We start from the raw sequence: 26,365 nt of genomic DNA, 5'->3' as shown, positions 1-26,365 counted from the left end.
ATAAATAACACTTAACCATTTTAAATTTGCAGAAGAAAGGCACTATGAAAACATGAGATACTGCTGCTCAAACACAACTTAAACCTTGTTTCTTTAGGAAGTTTTGATACCAAAGACCATAATAAAACAGACTTGGATGCTTGCTTCAAGAGAATATTGTCCTCATTCCACACCTGTCCTTACTACTCTTTTGTGTGCTATTGTAAACTCCTTGACCACCTGACCAAGACATTTTCTAAAGATCATTTCCAAAAATTAGGCTTTATCTCATTCTCATGTAATGTGCAATGCTATGGCTGCAATATTATGAAATCAGTTCCTTGAAGTCACAAAACAAGATTTTGATGTGAGGGGATGTCCCTCTTTTAGAGTTCCCTTCTGGATAAGATACTGGAGGCCTCATTGCAGGGAAGTCTTGAGAAAAAAACAATAGGAGGATGAGGGATTGTGAGGGTTTTTCTTTTTTTTCCCCTAAAGAAAAATATCAATAAAATAACTCTGTTGACAGTGTAAAGCAGTGCTTCTATCTGGGGTCAAGGCCAGAGCAATGGACACCTTATCCCACTCATCCTCTTCCTCTGATAAAGCCCCAACCAGTACTGAAAAGTCTTCTTCACAACAGCCTAGAGGCCTTTTTTAAAAGTGTTTGAAAAAGAAGCGGACAAAGGAAAACTGAAATGAAGAGGATTTTCCAGTCTGTCTCTGGAGGCTGGTCCAAAAGGATGCTTCAGTTCCTGCTCTTCACCTGCCTCTTCATCACAGTAACACTTGGGTCACCAGTGGGTAAGTCTTGTGTCAAGTACTTGGCACGATGTACTTTTTGTTGGAGGAATTTGCTGTTATGTACAGGTTATTAAGAGCAAGATTCCAGTATCTTAAATACTGGTTCTAGAATAGGAGAAGAAAAGTCATTGAAAACCTATGGAGACATATTTTCAGAGAATTTCATTTTATGTTCCATTTAGCCTTTTGCCTGGGCATCCAAAATTTCCATGGATCTGCCAAATCCAAACAACTTTCCATGAGCTAAATATTTCTTGGAGTATCTGTAAAAGGAATCCTAACCTCTTTATATTCTAGGCACTTGTATAGTCCCAACTTTAAGAGGGAAAAAAAATTTTTTTTAGAGCAGAGGAGAGAGTTTTTTCTTTCATTAATACAAGGGACTGAGTGTGACCCTAAAGGCACAGATCTGGATAAATCAGACTTCTTAGTCTTGACATCTGAAAATATGACTTTTTGCAGAGACTGAGTGAATCTTAAACTGTCTCCCCCCTTGGCACCTCCAGACTTGATACAAAACTGGCCAACAAAGCAAAGTTTTAATTCCAGTTTGTAACAAATTTCTCTCTCCTTTTCCCATTAGAATTTAAGTTTTAACTAGAAGAGAGAGTGAGATGGTGAGAACCATCCTTCTTGGCACCTCTGAGAATCTCAGTGTTTAATTGTCCCTATTTCTTCAGGGTAACTAAGGCCTTGCTCTAGTACCTTTAAGAATAAACATTAAAAATAGGCTTGAGACCCTAAGGAGACATGTAAGACTAAATGTCATGTATCCTGGATGGGATGCCAGAATAGACAAAAACAGGCAAAAACTAAAGAAATCTAAACTATGGACTTGAGTTAATAATAATGTATCAACACTGGTTCATTAATTGTGGCAAAGATACCATACTAGTGTACGATTGTTTCATAATAGAGGAAACTGGGTGTCAGAAAATGGGAACTTTTTGTACAATCTCCTCAATTATTCTCTAAATCTAAAACTGGTCTAAAAAAGTCTTAAAGATAGGTTTGAGCTAAGTTTAATCACCCTGTATTTGCTGCCAGTAAGTAACCAAGAGTCGCTTGAGTCAAAGTGGTCCTGCCCTCAACTTCCTCTCTGCTTTCTCCCCACTCTCTTCCCTGGCTTACTCCTCCCTCTAGTACCTCCTGTACCCTCCCATCAGACACCTTCTCCCTTCCCAGATCTTTTTTATTTTATTAATTTTTTTTCCAGACCTTCTAGGACGTTTGACTCAATGCCATAAGCAAGATAAAGGGAGAGCTTTGGGGGCTAGGGATTGGGTGGGGGTGCGGTTGCCTGAGAGGAGAGGGTAAGTGAGAGAAAAGGAGAAGAGCGGAGGGGGGAAGGGGGGAAGCGAAGGGGGAGAGGGAAGGAAGTAGAGGAGGGGCTTCCGGCCCGAGCGCGCGGGGGCAGAATCTGGCGACCGGTACTATCCGAGGGGCGGTGCCCGGGATGCGGACCTGGAGGGTGAGGGACTCCTGGTCCCCGGACGAAAGGGCGGGGATGCTGACATTTGCTCTCTGCTTTCGGCCACGGCGAGGTGCCGGCCCTGGGGGCGCACGGACGTCCGGGCTGACGAGCGAACATCCTGGTAAATAAAGGCTGACCGGCTGTCTGCCAGCTGGGGCCCCCTGACTCGAACTTTGCCCACCGGGCTGTTCTCTGAAGCTCTCTCATTTGAGGGGTGTATTATGTGTGCGTGTGTATATATACGTCAGCAATTCAGGACGCAACATGCATAATACCGAATTCCAGGCTCCACATTGAGAGACTGAAAAAAGGAATTAACGCCAGCGGCCAGATTATTAAAGGATTAAATTACTCCCTTTAAAGGGGGTGAGTGGAATGGGTTTATTTAATGTTAGGAAATATTGTATGGGTAACTTTTAAAATATGTATTTAGTTCACAGAAGATAGTAAATTTCTCCTATTTGTGCCATGTATCACCTACAACGAGAGGAAGTAAACTTTCAACAAATAGCACAAGAAATGATAGTTAAATTTAAGGAAAAACTTTATAAATCATGAAATAGTTATTGAGGGAGGTTTAGGAATTTCTGTAAAAGCTATTAAAAGTTGAGTACTTAACCATGTCTTATAAAATTAGAGCCAAGGAGATGAACCAAATATTTCTATGAATTTATAATCACCTGTGAAATTGCCCTGGAAATCTGTCTTCATAAGAGAACCACAGCTGGGAGAGCAGAGAAGGGAATTTTTCCCTTTTCAGAGGGTAGAGAGTCTGTATGAGGACATTTCTTCCTCTCAAGGGACATCAAACCATGGTCTAGGGCACAGTCAGGAAACCGCAGGGACATTATAAGGAGAGGGTTGCTCCTGGCATGTGTAACTGCAAAAGTGTTACTTCCAGAATATGCAATATCCTACTTATTTCTTGTCCCAAACTGTTATTATACTCTCAGTGGGGCCATAAGCACTAGGCTACACCCTCCTCCTCATGTGACTGAAGTTTTGAGAGTAAACTTGAATTTGAAATGTAGAGTGGGAAAACCCAAAATATTTTCTAGACAATTTAGATTTTATGATCATGGCCTATCCACACTTAATTATTGTGCAGTATTTGCTGAAGCTGAATTTCCTGCCCACAAAGTATATCAGCCTTAATATGAATTCCCTGCCTACAATGTCTATTAAGTCAGCCTCACATGCATTAAGAAGGATGGTACTCTGGCTAGGACTCCTTTCTAGAATTTCTTGATTTTATAGATTCTTTGTAAGAACAATTTGCCTGTGTTAATTCAATCTTTTCCTGAAACTGAGAGAAGCAGTGAACTGGGGATATTGGTGTATTCAGTCATTAAAATGTTTTTGATGAGATATTTGTCCATGTTAGTTATGCACTAAAAATGCATGCTTGAAATGTTGCTGTATTCTAGACAGTGATGCCCTGGCTAATTGTGAAGACACAAAGTTCATGGTGTTTTCAATAAGGTGATGGAACATGTACCAACATTCACATGGAGAGTATCTTTGGTAATTACTTGACACTATACTGTGTATTTCAAAGCAGCTGACATATGCCAGAGGCCTATTCCTTCTAAGGTGGAATGAGCTTTACACATTCATTATCAAGCCAAACTGCCCGCTAATGCAAAATTCCATCCAAAATCTTGCTTACAAATGACCATCCAACTACTTTTTGAAAATTTCCAAAGATGAAGAGCTTACCACACTGTGATACAGCCTCTCCATTACTAGATAGCTGAACTGAAATGCACTTCCCTGTAACAATTTGTTCTTGTCGTTGTAACAGAAAGCTAATTCCTCTTTCGCAAGCCGTTCCAGATTTTTGAAGACTGATGCATATTCTTCAGGGTTGGTTTGTTTGGGTTTTTTTCCTCCGAACAGTAGTTCTCAGCTTCTTCCCCAGTAAATAATTGTTAGGCTGCCTTCTAAATCTGGTCACCTTCCTCTGGACATCAAGTTTGTCCATTACTTTCCTAAAATATAGCCTCCAGGTGTGAACACAGTACTCAAAATATAGTCTGACCAGTGCAGATTTCAGTGAGACTATAACCTCCCTTGGTCTGAACAAATATCCTATCAGATGATTACTCTGGATAAAAGGTTTAGTTCAATGCAAACACAAAACCTTAAATAGATTTGAAATAATTTTTCAAATGTAAAAGGCATTTATGAAATATGTTTACTTGAGGAATCTTAAACAGCTACTTTTGGTGACTTTAGATTATCTCTTTCTTGAACTAAAAAGCCAAAATGTAAGACCACGAAGGTGGACTCAGGCTATTGCCACTGTGATCTGAAACATCACAAGGTGCCTCTGAGGTGTCCTTTTCATTCCCAGCCCTAGATCCTTGTTCTGCTTACATCAGCCTGAATGAGCCGTGGAGGAACACTGACCACCAATTTGATGAGTCTCAAGGTTCCCCTCTGTGTGACAACAATGTGGATGGGGAGTGGTACCGCTTCACAGGCATGGCAGGGGATGCCATGCCCACCTTCTGCATACCAGAAAACCACTGCGGAACCCATGCACCTGTCTGGCTCAATGGCAGCCACCCTCTGGAAGGTGATGGCATTGTGCAACGCCAGGCCTGTGCGAGCTTCAGTGGGAACTGCTGCCTCTGGAACACCACGGTGGAGGTCAAGGCTTGCCCTGGAGGCTACTATGTGTATCGTCTGGCCAAGCCCAGCGTCTGCTTTCATGTCTACTGTGGTTGTGAGTACCTTCCCTGGGCTCTTTTCCCTCCCCCACAAGGCCACATATGGCATCAAAGAGAAAAACGCTGTAAGAAATTTGGTTATGGTAGTATCTCAGAGCCTGCAGAACATTGATTTAGGGCCACGGATACCTCCAGATCATGATTTCTGAGGTCTGTTCTTAGATTTCTGAAAAATTCCTGAAGAATAGAAAGGGAAAGGAGCTATGACTTTGATCAGTTTTACTTTGTCTTCCACTCCATTCAAACAGAACAGTAGAAAGTGAAATGTTGACTTACGTTATTTAGTGTGGATTTCCAGCCTTTTTGAGCATGGAGGACCCCTTCTTAATATATATTTCAGACATCCATATGGTAGCATTGTGCTTAGTGCCCATTGATTTTTTAAATGATGTATAATGGGAAGAAGCCACTTGAGATCAGTAATACTTTTAAATGAATTTTCATGTTATTAACCCCATAAAAATCTGTATACATTTAAAAAATAGACTGCATAGAAGAGTAGGACATAATGCTTATTTAATCTATAGCTCATGTTTGCTGAGGTTTTAGATTTGCAGAAGCTCCATGGTCACCCAAGGGCCTGTGGATCTGAAGTTGGGACTCATTGATCTCAATGACAGAACATGTCCCTAGGCAGCATCTCTTGCCATTGGGTTATATAAACCCTGATCAATGAGAATTCTCTTGATGTTGGCTAGGAATTCATACCGCATTCTTGAACTCATGAGGCTTTCTCATGGATGAGAGTGTCCTCTGGTCCTCGCCCTTCATGAAAGGTCCTCTTTATCTTCCATAGATTTTTACGACATCTGTGATGAGGACTGCCACGGCAGCTGCCTGGATACCAGTGGGTGCACGTGCTCTCCAGGAACCGTGCTAGGCCCCGACAGACAGACATGCTTTGGTAAGAAACCCATCTTGCGGTAGAAACAGGCTATTAGGAGTAAAGGACAAATCAAAAACTCTTCCTGACTCAGAGCGCCATCATTTTTCCAGTTTGTGTCTCTGAAAACTCAGAATGGGGTTTGTCTTTTTAGTTCATAACTAAAGCCTCAAGCCAAATTTATATCATGTGTCGGGACAGTCAGGGATTGCATTGTCCAATACACTAGCCACGAGCCATGTGTGGCTATGAAGCTCTTGAAATGTGGCTTGTGTGACTGAAAAACTGAATTGTAGTTTTACTTAATTTTAATTTAAAAGCTAATATTTGATTCAGTCATTGGAAAACTAAAAATGTGTGGGACAACTTGAGTGAACTGTAAATTTTATGACTCTAAAATACAGCTCAAGCATTTCTGATGAAAATTTATCATCCAAATTGAGACATGCTATAAGTATAAAATACACACCAGATTTTGAAGATTAGTTCAAAAAAAGAATAAAAGATATCAATAATTTTAATATTGATTATATATTGAAATGAAATATTTTAGACATACTGGATTAAATGAAATCTTTTTTTTAAATTTATTTTATTTATTTATGTATTATCTTTTGGCTGCATTGGGTCTTAGTTGCGGCACGTGGGATCCTTTTTTTTTTTTAATTAATAACTACTTTATTTATTTATTTATTTATTTATTTATTTTTGGCTGTGTTGGGTCTTCGTTTCGTGCGAGGGCTTTCTCTAGTTGCGGCAAGCGGGGGCCACTCTTCATCGCGGTGCGCGGGCCTTTCACTATCGCGACCCCTCCCGTTGCGGGGCACAGGCTCCAGACGCGCAGGCTCAGCAGCTGTGGCTCACGGGCTTAGTTGCTCCGCGGCATGTGTGATCTTCCCAGACCAGGGCTCGAACCCGTGTCCCCTGCATTGGCAGGTGGACTCTCAACCACTGTGCCACCAGGGAAGCCCGGCACATGGGATCTTCGTTGAGGCATGTGGGATCTTCAGTTGTGGCATGCGGGATCTTTCGTTGAGGCGCATGGGTTTCTCTCTGGTTGTGGCACACAGGCTCCAGAGTGTGTGGGCTCTGTAGTTTGTGGCACGAGGTCCCTCTAGTTGAGGGACATGGGCTCAGTAGTTGTGATGCACCGGCTTAGTTGCCCCACAGTGTGTGGGATCTTAGTTCCCCAACCAGGGATTGAACCTGCGTCCCCTGCATTGGAAGGCAGATTCTCTACCACTGGACGACCAGGGAAGTCCCTGAAATATATTATTAAGATTAATTTTACCAATGTCTTTTAACAAAAATTTTAATGTGACTACTAAGAAATTTTACATTACATGTGCGTCTTGCTTTGTATTTCTGTTGGATAGCGTTGGTCTAGAATTATCTAAGGACATACTCCTATAGCTTCACTAATATAATTTTGGTTTGTCTGAGTAGCAAGAAAGGGGAGTCAGATTATTTGTAGGAAATCCAGAGTTGTCCAATTGTATACATGTTTTGTTGTCTACAGCAGGGAGAAAATAGAGTTGAAAAACCCAGAACTGAAGATCATCTATCTTCTGTTTAGTGTTATGAAGCTTTTTGTATTCAGACTCAAATAGAGCTAAAACAAGTCTAGAGAGAAAGGGGAGGACTACCCCACAGCTGCCTCCTCCAGAAGAAGAGTAACAAGATCAGGATGGGATAGGGCATCAGGATGAAAGGGATATCAAAGCATTCTTATTTTAGAAATGCTTTTGTTCCTCAGTCTCTTTAATGAACCCCACTGGCCATCCCATGGAGCATGGTTAGGCACTCCCATAACAGTTGTTAGGGCTCTTGCCTGGTTGATTTTGACTATGTGATTTAATGTAAACAGGTTCGGGGTGTGGGGGACAATGGTTCCTACAATTCTCCTCAACCCCCCTCACACTACACACACACACACACACACACACACACACGCACGCGCGTGCACGCGCGTCTGTTGGAAAATATTTGGCTTCCTCTTAAGGCACGAGTTGTTCATTCATCTCTTCTTTTGTTTTAATATAACTTTTGAATAGGTAATGTATTTAAATGGCTCCCAAGTTAAACAGCATGAAGGTATACAGTGAAATATCTAGCTCTCTGTCCCCCATTTGCTCCATTTCCCTCTCCTCCAACTCCATCCCAAGTAAACTCTTTTTTTTTTTAATATTTATTTTATTTCTTTATTTTTCTTTTTTTTTTGGCTGTGTCGGGTCTTAGCTGCAGCGCGCGGGATCTTTCGTTGTGGAGCACGGGCTTCTCTCTAGTTGTGGCACATGCACTCCTGGGCACGTGGGCTCTGTAGTTGTGGTGGCTCGCAGGCTCTCTTGTTGAGGCGCGTGAGCTCAGTAGTTTTGGTGCGCAGGCTTAGTTGCCCCATGGCATGTGGGATCTTAGTTCCCTGACCAGGGATCGAACCCACGTCCCCTGCATTGGAAGGTAGATTCTTTACCACTGGACCACCAGGGAAGTCCCCCAAGTAAACTCTTACATTATTTACTTACATATGCTTCCAGGGTTTCTTCAGGCAGATATAAAAATTAAAATATACATATTTATTTATTTTTTGCCGTTTTTAAGACCAAAGGTTGCATATTATACACACCATACACATCTCTTGCTTAACAATTTATCTTGGACATCTCTGCCTATCGGGACATAGGGAAAAGCCCCCAGTTTCTGCCTGGGGTCTGTCTGTTGGTTTCAGGGAGATCATGAATTCCCTGAAATTAGAGGCAAAGTTTTGTGTTTATGTGCATGTGTCAATGTTACTTTAGTTTTTTAAAAAACATATAACAATTTTAATTATTTATTATAAATTATTTTTTTCAGGCAGAGAGAAGAGTATAGGAAAATAATGTAACAGACACTCATGTACCCAGATTTATAGCTTAATTTTTCTTCCTTTTTTAATTTTTAAAATTAAAAAAAAATTATTTGTTTATTTTTGGCTGCATTGGGTCTTCATTGCTGCATGTGGGCTTTCTCTAGTTGTGGCGAGCGGGGGCTACTCTTCGTTGCGGTGCATGGGCTTCTCATTGCGGTGGCTTCTCTTGTTGTGAAGCACGGGCTCTAGGTGCACGGGCTTCAGTAGCTGCGGCATGCAGGCTCAGTAGTTGTGGCTCGTGGGCTCTAGAGCGCAGGCTCAGTAGTTGTGGCGCATGACTTAGTTGCTCCACGGCATGTGGGACCTTCCCGGACTAGGGCTCAAACCCGTGTCCCCTGCATTGGCAGGCGGATTCTTAACCACTGCGCCACCAGGAAAGTCCCTCTTCCTTTTTTTTTTTTTTTTAAATTTATTTATTTATTTATTTATTTTTGGCTGTGTTGGGTCTTCATTTCTGTGTGAGGGCTTTCTCCAGTTGCGGCGAGCGGGGGCCACTCTTCATCGCGGTGCGCGGGCCTCTCACTGTCGCGGCCTCTCTTGTTGCGGAGCACAGGCTCCAGACGCGCAGGCTCAGTAGTTGTGGCTCACGGGCTTAGTTGCTCCATGGCATGTGGGATCTTCCCGGACCAGGGCTCAAACCCATGTCCCCTGCTTCGGCAGGCAGACTCTCAACCACTGCGCCACCAGGGAAGCCCCTCTTCCTTTTTTTAAAATAAAATTTTACAGATACAAGTAAAACCATCTCACTCCATCTCTTTTACCTCTCTCACCCTCCAGGGGTAATCACTGTTCTGAAGTTAGTGTGTGTCCTCCTGGTCCCTGTTTTTATGCTTTTATTATTTATGTAATAAATAACAATAAAAATATAACATAACAATAACAATATATAGCATTGTTTTGTGTGTTCTTAAAATTAACATAAAAATGATACCTTACCTCACGTATGAGATTTTCTCTAGAGTATACCCATAAAAGTGGAATTGCTGGGGCATAGAGTATCTAAGGCTGTTAAGTGACAATAGACTCCCAGATAACAATGGCTTCAATAAGTAGAAGTGTATTTCTCTCTCAGGTAAGAAAATCAGTCTCGAGGTAAGCAATCCAGGCTTTCGACAGAGGGTGAACCCAAGCACCAGTGTGGCCACTCCCAGGAGGGCTGCTAGCACCTCTAGCCATCCACTGTCCAGGCAGTAGGGGCCCTGATGAAGGGTCTAATCTTATCAACTGTATTTTTCATTTCTAAGAGTTCTGTATGTTTGTTTTGTTTCAATTCTGCCTTGTCTTCCTACACAATTTTATTTTGGTTACTGGCCTTTCTTTTATCTGTTTAGTAATTTTTTAAACCCTTGTATTATGGATTTTTCTGGATTATTCTGTTCTCTCCAGTTCAAAGCCTCCCATTTGTTATCTTGTCAGCTTTCTCATAGTGGATCATCTCCTCCTGCATAGTGTTTTATGATAAACCACCTTCTGTTGTAATTGTTTTTCTCTGGTACTCCATTCTTATTACCTGGTTTGAGGAGCTTTTTTTTTTTTTACTACAGAGAGTTTTTCGATTGCTTTTGTCACAGAAGCTTCACCAGTCCAGGCCAAATTTTACATCAGTTTCTCAGTTTCAAGATCCCCACGCCAGGTGGGAATTATGAGTTCCTACTTCAACCTTGGCAGGGCCCAACTTGGGGTTTATGAAGGCTCTTCTCCTTCCTAGAGCCTCAGGCAGAGAGCTCCTTACTTCTCTCCTGGGCCTTGGAGCAGAGTCCTTCTCCTCCCCCTTTCATTGTGGGGATACCTTTTCCAGGGTCCTAGACTTGAGCAGGGTATCAGTTCCAGCTCATCTCCTCTCGTGGGCCCAAGGCCATGCCTTCTGTCACCTGTGGGTATTTCAACCCCAGTCCCTGGTTTATAACCTATATCCAAGCCATGACAAATTTAGCTCCTCAAGCTCCCCTTTTTTTGTTTGTAGAAGGAAGGGGGTTGACATTTGTCGCCAACTGTGCTTTTTTTTTTTATAGCAAGAGTCCATGTCCTTCATCAGATTCTCAAAAATGTTAGCAATCATTGCTTAAGTACAATGTGGGAATATTCCAATATTTAAAATAGATTTTGAGGGCAGTTGTTCATGTTATAAAGAAGACTGCTTCGCAAAAAATTCTGTCCAACATATCCTTCTGCAATGCAAATTCCTCTAATGCATTTAAAACACAGTTTGATTTATGTTTTATTTATTTAACAAATCTTCAGGAATTGGAGAAAGTGAGACTCTCCAATACAAACAAGCAGGTGAACCCAAATAACAAAGGGGACTTCATTTCCCCAACAGTTTTGCCCTGAGGAGGGAACTGGCAAGCAACCAACTAACTGCCTTCTGCTCCAGCAGAGGGCAGAGAGACAAATAACTTGGTGGGGAGACGAGGTTAATAAAAGTGATTATATTGGAGTTGGTTTGTAGAAAGTCTATGGACAGGATCTGAAAAGATGTGGAGTTTCTGCTAAGGGGCTTGGGAGAAGACTGCATGGCTCAGCAGTATGTAAATGGTGTGGTCTCTCTTCTGCAGATGAAAATGAATGTGAACAAAACAATGGTGGCTGCAGTGAGATCTGTGTAAACCTCAAAAATTCATATCGCTGTGAGTGTGGGGTTGGCCGTGTGCTAAGAAGTGATGGCAAGACATGTGAAGGTGAGATGGGCAAGAAGAGATTCACATCAAGAGCCCCCAGTAAGCCATTGGCTTATTCTTTGATGTTCATAAAACTGGCCAACGTCAGAAGAGAGTAACAATCTGGCTGTGTAAAGAAACCACAAATCATCATCACTGAGCATCATTGCAGGATGCTCATGTTGCAGACAGAATGCAGTGTTGATTTTGTCTCCAAGCTTTAGCAGGAGGGAGCTGTTGCGTTTTGCAAGAGGCAAAGAGCTGCATTTTAATTTGGGGTATAAAAATAGGGTATTCCGTGTTTCTCAAACTTTAATGTGCCCACGAATCACCTGGGATCTTGTTAAAGTACAGGTTCTGATTCAGTAGATCTGGGGTCAGGTGAAGATACTGCGTTTCTAAGTAACTTCTAGGTGACACCTATGCTGCACATCCAGGGAGCACATCTGGAGTAGCAAGATAATGGAGGTAGGTAGCATAACAAATGGTTTACAGCAGTGTTTCTCAAACTTCCCTGCTGAGAATCACCTGGGTGCTTTTAAAGCTGGCCTTTCCCAGGCCTCTCTCCTGGAAACTCTGGTTCAGTGGGGCGGGAGGGGCCTTACAGTTTGTGTTTTTACCAAGTTCCTAGGTGAGTCTTACCATCTTGGAAGTTTGGGAAAACATGAAGCCATTTTTTTTTTACTCATATGCTTTGAATTTATTAGAGATTAATACATTTTTAGAGATAAGTAAACTTATCTATTTTTTTAAAGCCTATTGCGCATTTTATTCACATAATTTCTGAACATATTTGTATATAAACTTATCTATTTTTGATAGTAGAAATGCTGTATACATTTTATATAATTAAGTACTAAAAAGAATTTGTAATGTATGTCAAATAATTGAAATGGAAATTGTCTACTATTACGACATGAAACTTAGATAATGTCCCTTCTCTAAGGCCCTTGCAAATTATCCCAACTAAAATTTCATCACTCCCACTTTAATAAGTCTGAATCTCATGATATTGGGAGTTGAGAGACGAAAAAAGAAAAAAATTCTGCAGATTATATGAAGAGATAAATGGCTTAATTATCATTATTTACAGAGGACATGTGATTTGTCCCAGAGGATAATTGAATTTGTGGCATAACAGATTATAATACTGCTTACGATTTCACTTTATTCTAGTTATATTCAAAATAATAAAATACTACCCCAAAAGGAAAAATCATAGCTAGTACTCACAATTCATTTCATGCAACAAAGTTTGCATTATTAACTCAGGGACCATTAACCAGGATATCAAACTACTGTCCCTTGTAAAAAGACTAAATGTACTTTAAATTTTATTGAATAAGAGTGATGTCCTGAATCCTCCTTAAATCTTATTTTATGCAGTGATCTTTACATATTTAAATATTAATGAAATGTTCCATGAGGAACATTTATAATTACTCATGAGTATTTTATTGGAAATATTAAGTTAATCCTCATATAATTTTAAAACCTAATAATCATAACTGAAAAGTATTTTGGCAGAAGATAAAATTTGAATATGAATTACACTTTAGGATTAAGATTCATATTTGAAACCCTACTTTTTTTTTTTGGTTTTGTTTTTTTGTTTATTTGTTTTTATGGAAACCCTTACATTTTATTGATAGTCCAAACATATTTGTTTCTTTAGCTAGTCTGCTAGATTAGCATATCTTCTTTTTTAAAATAAAAAGGTCTTTTTAATTTTTAAGTAACTTTTATTGTTTTGTTTTATTATGAAAGAGTTATGTTCATAGACGAAAATACAAAGGAGTAAAAGAACGATAACTAACCACAATCCCACTTGCAGATATAGCCATTCTAAACATTTTGGTATGTCCTTGGAAGAGACTTAAAATCCTTCAAACCAAATAAGAATTTCAATTTATTTTGTGCTTTGCAATTTTAGACCTGGAAATATCCTGAGTGAACATTTAATCCAACCCTTTCATTTTACATATATTGAAATTGAGGCCCAGGGAAATTAACTGACTTAAGGAAGACCATTTTTAAGAAAAAAATTTCCTATTAATGTTGACTTTAACATTTTATAGCATATTTTATGCTTTCTTCTACACCATTATATATCATTTTCAGCTATTTCAAAAACTCATAAGAATACTCTTATCCTTTTTAACTGTACAGATTTATGAACAGGTGATAGCCTAATCTCTCCTAAAGTTTGCAAAGATTAGTTCATTGCAAATTTATTCTCTCTCCCTGTTTCACAAAAATTGATTCATCTCAAGTTAATTTACTGAGGACTAATATTTTTATTATTAATGAACTGAGACTTATAGCTATAACTGGAAATTGACTCATATCTTTCCTTGAACATCTTAAATGATTTGAAAGCATTCCCTTTTATTTTTTTGGCCACGCCATGTGGCATGTAGGATCTTATTTCCCCAACTAGGGATCGAACCCAGGCCCTTGACAGTGAGAGTGTAGAGTCCTAACACCTGGACCACCAGGGGATTCCTGAACGTATTCCCTTTTATTATCTTACCCCTAAAACAGGGACCAGCAAACTTTTTCTGCATAAACACAATAGTAGATATTTAAGGCTTTGCGGATCATATGGAATCTGTTGCAACTACTCAACTCTGCCCTTGTAATGAGAAAGCACCCATAGACAATAGGGAAATAAATGGGTATGACTGTGTGCCAATAAAACTTTATTTACAACAACATGTAGCAGGCCATAGTTTGATGACCCATGATCTAGAAGATCATATCCAGAGCCCACAAAGGTCATTATTTTTCCTTGCTAACTATGACATTATGTGGTAGTTTCTTCATTTTTCAACTGAATATTTTTCCTTTTTGCACATTTGAGTATGCTTTTTGAAAATGTGAAACTTTTAAAAAGAAAACTTTAAAAAACTACCTCGTAAGAGGAATGTCACAAAGAGCTCAGTTGAGTGGAATCTTTCAGTGTGTTGTCCAGGTTTCATTTTTATAATGTGCTGTCAGCCCAAGAAACATATTGCCAGTGCTATTATTCCTAGAGATTTGAGGAGAGGGGCTGGTGATCCAACCATTGGTAATAGCTCTGACTAACTCTGATCCATTTAGCTGCTCTAGGTGAATTTATATTCTGTCAGTCCCTTTTACATCAATAATGCTCTATAAAATTTCAAAGTGGGTGGACTAAGTGTTACAGAAATTAAGAAATGACTTTCAGGTCTTCCTCCCCAAAATTGTAGTCTAACCATGAGAAAAACAGACAAAGCCGGATTGAAGGGCATTCTACAAAATGACCAGCTTAAATGGTTAGAGCTATGTGTGTTGTAAGATTGCTCTTTGTAGCTTTAACATTTAATAAACTTCTTTGTGGACGTCATGTCTCAGTGACTCAGTTGGGCCCCAGTGATACTGTGATAAGTCAAGTACAATGCCTGATGCAAAGTACCAGTCCAAGAACCAGAATTCTTGGGGAAGAGGACTACAATATCATTCCCTTTTCTTTTGGTTTTTATTGCAGACATTGAAGGATGCCACAATAACAATGGCGGCTGCAGCCATTCTTGCCTTATGTCTGAGAAGGGCTATCAGTGTGAATGTCCCCGGGGCCTGGTGCTGTCTGAGGATAACCACACTTGCCAAGGTACTACATGCTCAACCTCTGCTCTTAATTCCTCCCTCTTAGTCTCCCTGCCTTCCTCAACCAAGTGTGTCAAGATTCTCATCTTTTAGAACACCACCTCTTTTAGCAGCGTGTGTTCACTCTGGAATCATTCAAAAATTGCGGTAAAAAAATATAACATAAAATTTACCATCTAAACCAATTTTAAGTGTATAGTTCAGTAGTGTTATATAAATATCCACATATTTGTGCAACGAATCTTCAGAACTTTTTCATCTTGCGAAACTGAAACTCTATGCCCATTAAAACAAGGACCCTTCATTCCTTCCTCCCTCCAGCCCCTGGCCACCACCATTCTACTTTCAATTTCCATGAAGTCAGCTACTTTAGGTACCTCATATAAGTGGACTCCTACAGTATTTGTCTTTTTGTGGTTGACTTAATTTCACTTAGCAAATTGTCCATAAGGTTCATCCATGTTGCAGCATATGACAGGATTCCTTCCCTTTATAAAGCTGTTTCACTGCATGGGTATACCACATTTTGTTTATCCATTCATCCGTTGATGGACATTTGGACTGCTTGTCAATAATGCTGCTATGAACACGGGTGTGCAAATATCTCTTTGAGGTCCTGCTTTCAATTCTTTTGGACCTATACCCAGAAACAGGATTGCTAGATCATACAGTTTCCTTTGCTTTTTACTTTTGATTTTTTTCTCTAATTTCTATTATTAGTTGTATAACTAATACTTAATTTAGATGGAGTTGCTCTCTTTTCTAACAGATAATTGGCTTATGAAAAGTTGAAAGCCCTGGGAACTGATCATTCCCCCTACACGTACAATCTGATCATCAACAATCCTTTGAGAACGATTTTCTGGAAATCTAGTTATTTATGTCCAGAAAATTAATTCACTCATCCAGCAAGTATTTAATGAGCACCTATATGTGACTTCTTTATACTAAGCCATTGCTGTGATATGCCCTCACATACTGATACTGCCCTCACATATTGTCTGACAGTACCCTTTGTACTCCTTTTAGAATATTTGTACAGTCTAGAGAAGTGAACGCTAAGGAAGAGCAATCTTTTTGTATTAAATTAAAGTGAATTTTATAGTTAATGGTTTATTGAGCAATGCAAGGACAATTTAGAACTCTTCCCCAAGTGCGCTAACACTGTTTTTCTTACCTCTGTTTTATGGGGCAGTAATTAATGGTAAAGTCAAAGCGGTAGCGTTATGTAATTTAAGCCCATATCAAAGCAGTGCTTTTTCTGTATTGCCAGTAAATTGTGTTTGTGCTAAAAGTTCATCCTTTAGGTGTTTCAGTGCATGGAGTTATGCTAGACACACTTTGAAATAAATGTTTGTTGGATTGAAATTTTGATACAGTATTTTCTCATTTGGGAAACAATATAGTATTTGAGGAGCATTATTTGACCACAGCCTTGGGAGTTAGGAGTCCAGGTTTTATTCACCAATTTGTTTTGAGCCTCAGAGAGTTCCTTGAGGATAGAACAAAAAGCTCAAGGTGTGGGAGGGAGAAGTTATTTCTCCTAGAATCCTCCTTCCCTTCTCCCAGTTCCACTTTTCCGGTTCTCACAGCAGTTTCTGCCCCCGCAGTCCCCGTGTTCTGCAAGTCGAACACCATTGAAGTGAGCATCCCCAGGGACCTGGTCGGCGGTCTGGAGCTCTTCCTAACCAACACCTCCTGCCGGGGCGTGTCCAATGGCACCCACGTCAACATCCTCTTCTCCCTCAAGACATGTGGCACAGTGGTCGAGGTAGGTTCTTCCTGAAGGACCCTTAGGGAATGACCAAATCCAGTTATTTGGGAAGTTGTTGACAGAGGTGTGCAGTGTGGCTTGTGTCATAGATGAAATATTTCCACATAAAAGAATGGAGTTCAAAAAATCATATACCATTCATTTAACAAATGTGTTATTCAGCATCTGCTGTGCTGTGGTCCCAACACTGGGAGGACAGCGGCTTAAAAAGAATTCTGCTCTTTCCGTTCTCAAATAGTACCATCTCTCCAGTATGTGCAGACATTTTTCTAAGTGCATCAGCACCAGTACCAGGAGGCTGGCTATGTCTCCTCTGACCAATTATTGTACTTGAAGATAGTGACTGATATAGATGATGGTTCATTTATGAGGTAGCAAATGAGTTCAGGGATTGAACCAGTTAGAGGTAAAAGGTTTGTACTTTCCTACAAGAATCTGTGCGCAGCCCTGTGCTGGGAGCCTGAGGGATATGTGAAATAAGATTCCTGACTTTTAGGAACATACACAGTAGTATTGAGATGAAAACACACGCAAATTATAAATAAGAGACAGTGATACAGTTGACGGGTGGTATAGGAGTCCAGAAAGGGACAAACACTGGAACAGTCAAGACAACTGGGACTTGAATTGGGGTGGAAGCATGTGTGTGGTTTATACAGGCAGAGACGAAAGGAAAGGGCATTTCAGATGGGAAACAAGTGAGCCAGTCTCAGAGACGGGAATTCTTGAGGCTTATGCTGAGTGAATGGGCAACACAGCCTGATTGGAAAAGGAGACTGGAAAAGTAGATGGGGGGAGACTATGCTTCCAGACATCTGCTTTGTGTGCTGTGGTGAGACATTTGGGCTTTTTCCCATAGGAACAGGATTAAGCAGGCACTGTCATGATGAAATCAGAAGTGGGCAAGATGGATAGAAAAATGAGGACCTGGACCCAGGAGATCAGTGTAGAGGCCCTTGCAACCAAATAAACAAATACTTATTTATTGAATCCAACTTAGAGAAAATCAGAGAGCTAATGAGATTTGGGGTGAGACATGGGGGAGATATATGAGGAGAAGGTCCCACTTTAGGCAATTTGTGTTTGTTGTATCTGTGGATAATCAAATGGAAATGCCCTACGATGAGCCGGGGGTTCTGGCGCACAGGAGAGCAGACAAGGCTGGAGATGAAGAACTGAAAAATCATCTGGGTAAATGCGACAGCTGAAGTCTGCATGGGGTTGAGCTCAGCACAAGGTCATGCTGCAGCACCATCACCAGGTCTAGGATTCCAGAAAAAGAATAATGGACAGAAGCTGTTCTTTTCTAAAATATCAGAGCTTTGAATTGGCTGATTCTGCATAGCTCAGGTTTTTATGACTAATACTCCAAAGGGATGTGTGGGTTGACCATGAAGTGGTATGTAAAACTCTTTAACAGTCAAAATATCTTGCTAAAAGGAGGAGAAGCAATTAAAAAAAAAACAAAAGCTTCAGGCTTCAGCAACCAAATCTCTCATGTGCTTTGATGTCAAAAGAAATTTGGAGAACGTTACGGTGGGCGGGGGCTGAGGTGCTCTGTGGAAATAAACATAGACTCTCCTCTCCTGGCCCTGGCCTGGCTCAGGTGGTGAACGACAAAATCGTGGCTAGCAACCTTGTGACAGGTCTACCCAAGCAGACCCCAGGGAGCAGCGGCGACATCATCATCCGGACCAGCAAACTGCTGATCCCTGTGACGTGTGAGTTCCCGCGCCTGTACACCATTTCCGAAGGCTACGTTCCCAACCTTCGCAACACCCCGCTGGAAATCATGAGCCGCAGTCACGGGATCTTCCCTTTCACTCTGGAGATCTTCAAGGACCATGAGTTCGAAGAGCCTTACCGGGAAGCTCTGCCCACCCTCAAGCTGCGAGACTCCCTCTACTTTGGCATTGAGCCCCTGGTGCACGTGAATGGCTTAGAAAGCCTGGTGGAGAGCTGCTTTGCCACCCCTACGTCCAAGATCGACGAGATCCTGAAGTACTACCTCATCCAGGATGGGTAAGTAGGCTGCTTGGACGATGGATTAGCCCCAGTTCACATCCGACCTCTGGGCGCGAGAGCAAACTCAGTCATTTCCTAAAACCACCGCAGCACTCTCGCCAGCTCTTAATTAGTTCAGAAACCGTTTGTGCGCATTTTGGTGGTAAAAACTGGTGAAGGAGAGGGGAGTCCAAAATGACTCCAAGGGGTCTAGCTCGTATGACTGACTAGATGACCTTAACCAAGATGAAAGGACACAGGTCGAAAAGCAGATTTGCTGTGAAAATATCGAATATGATAATTCCAAATAATATTATTGTATTGTAAATACCTGCAGGATACTAAGGCAGAGAAGTTCAGTGGGCAGTTGGAAATGCGTGTCAGACCCAGGAACAAGGTCAAGACTAGAGACAAAGGACAGAGAATCGCCCCTGTTTATAGTCAAAACTATAGGATTAACCTGCCCAGAGAGATTGTAGAGCATGGGTGGCAAGTGGGGGCTGAGAAATGCAAGAGGGTTAGGAAGTGGGAGCAGCAAATGCAGGCCCCTCTTTTTTTTTTTTTTTTTTAAGTAATTGATTTTTTTTTTAATTAATTAATTTATTTATTTATTTTTATTTTTGGCTGTGTTGGGTCTTCATTTCTGTGGAGGGCTTTCTCCAGTTGCAGCGAGCGGGGGCCACTCTTCATCGCAGTGCGCGGGCCTCTCACTGTCGCGCAGGCCCCTCTTTTAAGAAGTTTGGTAGTGAAAGAGAGAGAAGAAATACTTGGTCAGTTTTAGGAGAAGAAGGATCAGGTGAAGTTTGTTTCTGTTTGCTTGTTTTATACAAAGGCAATTTCCGTATTCCCTGAGGATGCTTGGATTGAGAACTTTGCTTGTCTCCGTGTATCATTGGAAGCCTGCAGTTACCACGCCCACTGCTTACATTCCCAGGAAAATTACACTCACATCCCAAACTCATAGTAGTATCTCATCAGTTTCTTCCTCATTCTCAATGTCAGATGGGACATATCTCAGGCAGATCAGAACCTGCAGCTTAAGAAAAAGCAAATAGTCTAGTCACAGCACCATAGGTGTGCCCCAGTTCATGCCCTTTGCTAATGGCCTGATAGACTCTGAAATTTCTCCTTTGCTTTTAACTCCCCAGATCTCTCACCACAGGCAAGCTTCACCTGCTGCTATCGATCTCCTGCACAATGATTTTCAACCCTTGATGCACATTAGGATCAACTGAGAAGTCTTTCTAAAAGTAGCAATACTCCAACCTGGTTCTCCACTCTTATTGCCTTAATTCCAGCTCTCATTATCTTTCACCCGGACAGGTAAAACGCTTTCTAACAGCCTCCTAAATCCCAGCTCTCAAGTCTCAGCTCCACAGAGCCCTGGGTATCCAGCCAAAAGAAAAAATATTATATATATAGTCAGATCCCTGCTGAAAACATTTTGATGCCTCTTGATTTCCTTTGGTTGGTAAATTTAACTGTTTATCAGCAGGAGTACTTCTAGTTTCAGATTCCTGTAGCCTCCTTAGCTTGTTCTCAGAATCTGGAAAATGCATCGTTCTGAGCTGCTTTGGATGGCTAAGAGTAAGTCTCATAGGGGGCTGAAGACCTTTAGATTTCTTACCATCTTAAAGGGTTCTCCACAAAGTTTTAAAATGAAATGTAGAAGCATCCATTTTTATGTCTTTTTTTTAGTCACATAATTAGTGCTAAGTAGATTAGGGAATGGATTTACTTTTGGGGGAGAATGGATTTGGGTTCCTTTCAAATTCTTCTGCAGCTTTATTGCAGTGCTATTTGCATACAATAAATATACATATTAAAGTGTACAGTTTGATAAGTTCTGCTGTATACACCCTGGTGAAGCTATCACTACAATCAAGACAGTGAATATTTCACTTACCCCAAGTTTTCTCCTGCCCCTCGTATTTACTTTATGCAAACATAAACATATAGTCTTAACTCATTTACTGGGAAAACATGTAACCTGCAATCTCAATAAAGCTTGTTATTCAGACCTTCAGTTAGGACTGACTATATATTTTTATTTTAGACAGTTCTAAGAAGCTGTGCTGTTTAATTTTCCAGCCGTTAGCACACACGAAACAACAACAAAATGCTATGGAAGATATTAAAATTGTTAAAAAGCATAGATGGAACTCAAAAACACTGCTGTGTGGGCCTGTTTCCACTATTCACAGGAAAACAGTCCCATTTCCGGTGCAATATTAGATAGTACAATATTCGCTAGGACAGTAGTGGTGCATTTGAGATAATCCCTCAAGATAGATCCAACTCTCAGCTTGCCTTGCTCTTCCTCGCCCTCTGACCTCTACCTTCTCCAGTTTCTGCTCCTGCCAAAGGGAACCATGGGCAATTCCCAAATTCTGTTGTTCCTTACACCCTCCTGACTCTGCACCTGCTGTTTCCACTGCCTGAAATCTTCTTCCCTTTTTCTTCCTGTCTGATTCTAACTGGTCCTTCAAGACACATTGGGATTTCTTTCCTCCATGAAGCCTTCCCTGATTCCTTCTGACCTGAACTAGATATCTTCCTTCCTTCTTCCTCCTCAATGCCTTGCCTACAGTAAGTCATTAAATATTTGTCTAATGAACTATTGAATGAGTATTTATCATAATACTAATCTGGGGCTAGTTCAGAGCCCCAAAATAAACATAGTGCAGTTTACTTATATTTCTAAATTGTTTGATTATTCACTGTCCTCAGCTTAAATTTAATTCAGGCTGATATTTAACACATTTGATTCACGTCCCTCTAGTTTAGTTGGCATATGCTCTGAGAATGCAAAATAATTTAACGCAAACCTAAGCAAAGTAGAATTAGAAAGTTTATCTCCAGAAAAAAGAAACATTGAATTCCAAAATCAAATATTGGACAACTTTTGGGTAATCAGTTATCTTGAATTTTCCTATACCATTGTTACTTTCTTTTAGCACATGAACTTGGAGTTGATGAACTAGCATTGTCTAATCACAGCAAACACCAAACCAAGAGCCAGAATTTGTCTTGGGTTCTATTCTGTAACATGTTGCCCTGCAACAACTCTTTCTGCCACATCTTCCCTTTAAAAAAAAAAATAGTATTTTTACTACTCAGCCATAGAAAAGAATGAAATAATGCCAGTTACAGTAATATGGATGGGGCTTCCCTGGTGGCGCAGTGGTTGAGAATCTGCCTGCCAATGCAGGGACACAGGTTCGAGCCCTGGTCTGGGAAGATCCCACATTCCGCGGAGCAACTAGGCCCGTGAGCCACAATTGCTGAGCCTGCGTGTCTGGGGCCTGTGCTCTGCAATGAGAGGCCGCGATAGTGAGAGGCCCGCGCACTGCGATGAAGAGTGGCCCCTACTTGCCACAACTAGAGAAAGCCCTCGCGCAGAAACGAAGATCCAACACAGCCATAAATAAATAAATAAATAAATAAGTAATATGGATGGACCTAGAGATTATCATAATAAGTGAAGTAAGTCAAACAGAGAAAGACACATCTCATATGATATCATTTATATGTGGAATCTGAAATATGATAGAAATGAACTTATTTACAAAACAAAAACAGACTCACAGACATAGAAAACAACCTTATGGTTACCGAAGGGGAAATGGGGGGAAAATTTAGGAGTTTGGGATTAACAGATACAAACTACTATATATAAAATAGATAAACTGCAAGGTCCTACTGTATAGCACAGGGGACTATATTCACTATCCTGTAATAACCTATAATGGAAAAGAATACAAAAAAGAATATATATGTATAACCAGAAACTAACACAACACTGTAAATCAACTATACTTCAATTTTTTAAAAATAGTATTTTTAGGTAAAGATAAATTGAAAATGCTGAGGCATTCACATGAAAAGTGCCATTTTAATGTCACGTTACTATTGTTTTCATAGGTACTGGGCTTTAAGCTCCCTGACATCACAGACCATATTGGTCATCTCTATCTCCTGTGCAGCCCCCAGCAGAGTGTGTCACACAGATTAGATATGCATTAGGTATTTATTAGAGAACATAATCAGAAGATGGTATAAATTCATTTAACCTCAGGAAAATGAAAATGTGTACATAAATACAGGAAATAACAGAAACCACATTATACGTTTAGATCCTCTTCAGTTTAGGGGAATAAAGTAGTAGTGGTAATACGAGTCAAGATGTCTTATTTTTAAATAATTTTATTGGATTTTTCAACTGCCCTGAAACAGCAATTAGCAATGAACTAGAAAGTGGTCTGTAAGCATGTGGAGCCAAGTATCAACTTTTATAGGCTTTTATATTTGATCCCACTTTTTTACTGGCCTGGTAGACGGGAACTATTAAGTATCCATAAAAGGAAAGCAGTCAGGAAAAAAGTTCCTTTTGAATTCAGAATGGAAGAGACAATACATGTGTGAGCCCTGGCCTTTAGGAGAAACGGTTCATCAGTACTAAACCTTTGCCTCAAAGTGGAGCATTACTAACCCTTCTTTACCCTCAACTAATCCTGAGGCGAGCCTAGGAGTTTCACTTTAAGCGGTAGACCTGAGATTAAAACCCCAAAGCCCTATCAAACTAAAATTTAGCATTAAATCTGGGAAAAGAGGAATTAAAACATTTTGGAGGTGAATGATTTTCCCCAATAGATCCAGTTATTCTCTAAGAAACTGACATCTTTATGCAGCTCTTTGTTGCACAAATTGGGGTTTGCTCACCTTTGGATCCCCTTCAGGGGCGAGTGTCTATAAATACAGTGAAATCTAGTTAAAGAAAAGCCTTCTCAAATCAATAATAAAGTACGTAAATGCAGAATTCCTGCAATATATTACAAATGAAAATACAGCCTTAAAAAGATACATTGATTTCAAAAGATATCTCTGAAACAAATGTTGCTGCTGTTGCTAATACTTCAATACATTGACTTAACAGGAGGTCCTTGTGCCCAGTTGTGGGTACAGAGAATGAGAGACGGGACCGACAGCGTTAATGAGCAGGCCTGTGTCTGAAGATGCCTTCACAGGGAGGGGATTTCATTTTTCTTTCAGTCTCAAAAATCTTGAGTGCAGCCCAGCCTCCTCCACCCAGTTTGCCTCTCCTTGGAACAAACACGTTGGACTGGATTGTTTTTCCACCTCTGTTTAAACAATCAAGTCTTACGTGCTATCCTGCCCTACTTCCAGCTGTGTTTCAGATGACTCAGTAAAGCAGTACACATCACGGGATCACCTTGCAAAGCACTTCCAGGTCCCTGTCTTCAAGTTTGTGGGCAAAGACCACAAGGTGAGCTGAACACCTTTACCTTGTAAAGGTACCTCTCCTCTCCAGCCTTCCTTCATGGTGTCCCAGTTGGTTCACATTCCACAAGCCCACAGTTAGGATCTGCATCACGTCTATGAAAAATACTATAAAACTGGCCATCTAGAAGCTTAACACCTCCATGAATGTCACAATTATCTGCCCCCCCAGTAAAATAACTGGGCTTGTTCAAAGAAAGTACTATGTGATTATAATATAAAATCCTTGTGAGCAGATGTGGTTGAAAAAGCCTGTGTAGTGGTCACGTGGCAAAGTATATGGACAGAATGTTTGCAGAAAAGACAAATAGTGAAATGTTCAGTGAAAATAGTACTTACATGCCAATTAAAATAATTATTATAAGACTATTTTATACATATTAAATTTATAAAAATTATAAATCCCAACTTGCAAGGCTATAGGGAGATGTATACAGTGGCAGTATAAATTGGTATACTTTCTGGAAAGTGGTCTGACAATGTGTAATAACCATAAAATTATCATTGTCTAAAAATTTCAATTCTGACAGCTTCTCAAAAACAAAAAGTAAAACATGAGTTGTTGAATGTGTTTATAGAGCACTGTTATGAGAGAGGTGTTGTTTAAACCAAACAAACAGTGTATCAGTAATGCAATATTAAACAGTTAATGCAGAATGAAATATAGAAAAAGGAGATATGAAAAAACTATTGTCATAAAAATTTACATGCAAATTGAATGTGATAGTTTTTTTTTAATGTATATACATGAATAGAGGTTATAAGAGGCTATGTATACTCTGTAAGGTAGAAGGTTTTTGTTTTTTGTTTTAGTAGAGTTGTCGAAACACATAAACAAAAGGAAGTTTAAGAGACCAACAGTCTTTTCCATAGTGCATTTAAGTGTATTTATGTCCTGTCCCACTACATCACTATTCTAGAACAATTGTTAACCATGATGACTAACCCTGATCTTCCTCCTCAGCTAGGCAGCATGCATGGGGAAGTTACTTATAGGAAGAAGCTTGGAGAAAGAACTTGTTATTTTACACAGAAGTGCGTGGGAGCCCATGTTACGCCCAGACCTTGATGTGAAGAACCAAGATGTTAACGTTATTAGATGTTGTCTTCACAGAGGTCTCTTGTGTCCCTGCACAAAGGCAGACGTTATGGATGTAGGGTTTTAAATCACCCACATGACTCATTGTGTTTGCCACGTTACTAAATGTGTGAATATGGGCAAGTTCGTTAACCTCCTAAGTCTCAGTTTCCTCATCTGTAAAATGGGGACGACGATATCTATCTCAAAGGGTGGTTGTTTAGATGAAAATGAGATAATACATATGAAACGTTTGGTATTGTGTCTGGCTCCTAGTAAGCAGCCCCCAAGTGGCAGCTCTTTTCACTGTTTTTGTTCATTATCATTATGATCTTTCTAGGAAGTGTTCCTGCACTGCCGGGTCCTTGTCTGCGGGATGCTGGACGAGCGTTCCCGCTGTGCCCAGGGCTGCCACCGGCGAATGCGTCGTGAGGCAGTAGGAGGAGAGAATGACAGTGGTCCACAGAGCCAGGTGCTGACAGGCGGCCCCATCAGCATTGACTGGGAGGACTAGGGTGACCCAGCACCCGAGTCCTACTTCTGGCCGCCTATCTCTATGGAATTCTCCCTTCACCCTCTGAGAACATCAGCCGACACCCTAGAACACAGCGCTGCTTTAAACCTTATACTGTGGGTTTAGACAAACTCCCAGAACTGACTCACTCTGACTCAAGCCCACTGTGTCGGGAAAGATCACCTCACTGCTGACCAACCTGTCTCAGGTGGGGCTTCATCTTCCTAATGTGGAAAGCTGCGCTGTGCACCAAGAAAGCAGCTCACCCCATGCCCCCCATTTCTTTCCTGCAGTAAAACACCTAGTGTTGGATGCAGTAGCATGACTAAAATCAGAAGTTGGGTATAGTATTTCAAATTAGGAACTTAAAAAAATTCAATAGTTGCTTGAAATTATGACTTAAATACCCGCTGACTCCTTAAATATGTAAACAATAATTATACCCTGAAATTTCCATTCAAAGACAGAGTAGTTATAGAGGATTTGGAAGTTTATCACTGTAAGTGTGTACTAAAAAAATACTATTTGGATTTTCTCCTGCACAATATTTTCCTCTGAGGTTTTTATGCTGTCTTAAGTAAACTATTTTCAATTAATAAATGTTAATAAATTCACTAACTTGCATTT

The 26,365-nt window shown here is 40.5% G+C and overlaps 2 protein-coding genes across 5 annotated transcripts in view; one reads left to right on the top strand and one right to left on the bottom strand.

Annotated features, from left to right (window-relative positions):
- Nucleotides 1-635: 635 nt before the first annotated feature.
- Nucleotides 636-26,365, top strand: OIT3 (oncoprotein induced transcript 3). Of its 2 annotated transcripts, none has more exons than XM_007167687.2 (9): nucleotides 636-783; nucleotides 4,614-4,988; nucleotides 5,789-5,896; nucleotides 11,336-11,458; nucleotides 14,949-15,071; nucleotides 16,678-16,838; nucleotides 18,448-18,863; nucleotides 24,033-24,132; nucleotides 25,565-26,364. In XM_007167687.2, the coding sequence occupies exons 1-9, from the start codon at nucleotides 678-680 to the stop codon at nucleotides 25,736-25,738; spliced, it is 1,686 nt and encodes a 561-aa protein (XP_007167749.1). In that variant the 5' UTR covers nucleotides 636-677; the 3' UTR covers nucleotides 25,739-26,364. The 2 variants fall into 2 exon arrangements, with proteins under 2 accessions (XP_007167749.1, XP_007167750.2); XM_007167688.3 differs by lacking the exon at nucleotides 636-783 and adding an exon at nucleotides 2,203-2,378 and having other exon boundaries at nucleotides 25,565-26,365.
- Nucleotides 16,756-26,365, bottom strand: part of PLA2G12B (phospholipase A2 group XIIB) — a 31,709-nt gene continuing 22,099 nt past the window's right edge. For 2 of the 3 annotated variants that reach the window (XR_009005580.1, XM_007167695.2), the window contains one exon: nucleotides 19,441-19,572. Coding sequence is in view for 2 of the 3 variants with exons in the window: in XM_007167695.2 (XP_007167757.1) it covers nucleotides 19,553-19,572 (20 nt within the window). In the remaining variant the exon portion in view is untranslated. Of the gene's footprint in view, nucleotides 16,860-19,440; nucleotides 19,573-26,365 lie in introns of those variants that run through there. The other variant, XM_007167694.2, reaches the window with a different exon arrangement.

Source organism: Balaenoptera acutorostrata, chromosome 16 (genome assembly GCF_949987535.1).
Source record: "Balaenoptera acutorostrata chromosome 16, mBalAcu1.1, whole genome shotgun sequence".
Taxonomy (NCBI): Eukaryota; Metazoa; Chordata; class Mammalia; order Artiodactyla; family Balaenopteridae; genus Balaenoptera; species Balaenoptera acutorostrata.
This window is presented reverse-complemented; position numbering and strand designations above follow the sequence as displayed.

Excerpts from the sequence above, each read along its gene's own strand:
- OIT3 (XM_007167688.3), top strand. The coding sequence starts at position 2,240 with ATGCGGACCTGGAGGGTGAGGGACTCCTGGTCCCCGGACGAAAGGGCG. Across the intron at positions 11,459-14,948 it reads TGATGGCAAGACATGTGAAG|ACATTGAAGGATGCCACAAT; the intron begins GTGAGATGGGCA and ends TTTTTATTGCAG. Across the intron at positions 18,864-24,032 it reads TACTACCTCATCCAGGATGG|CTGTGTTTCAGATGACTCAG; the intron begins GTAAGTAGGCTG and ends CCCTACTTCCAG.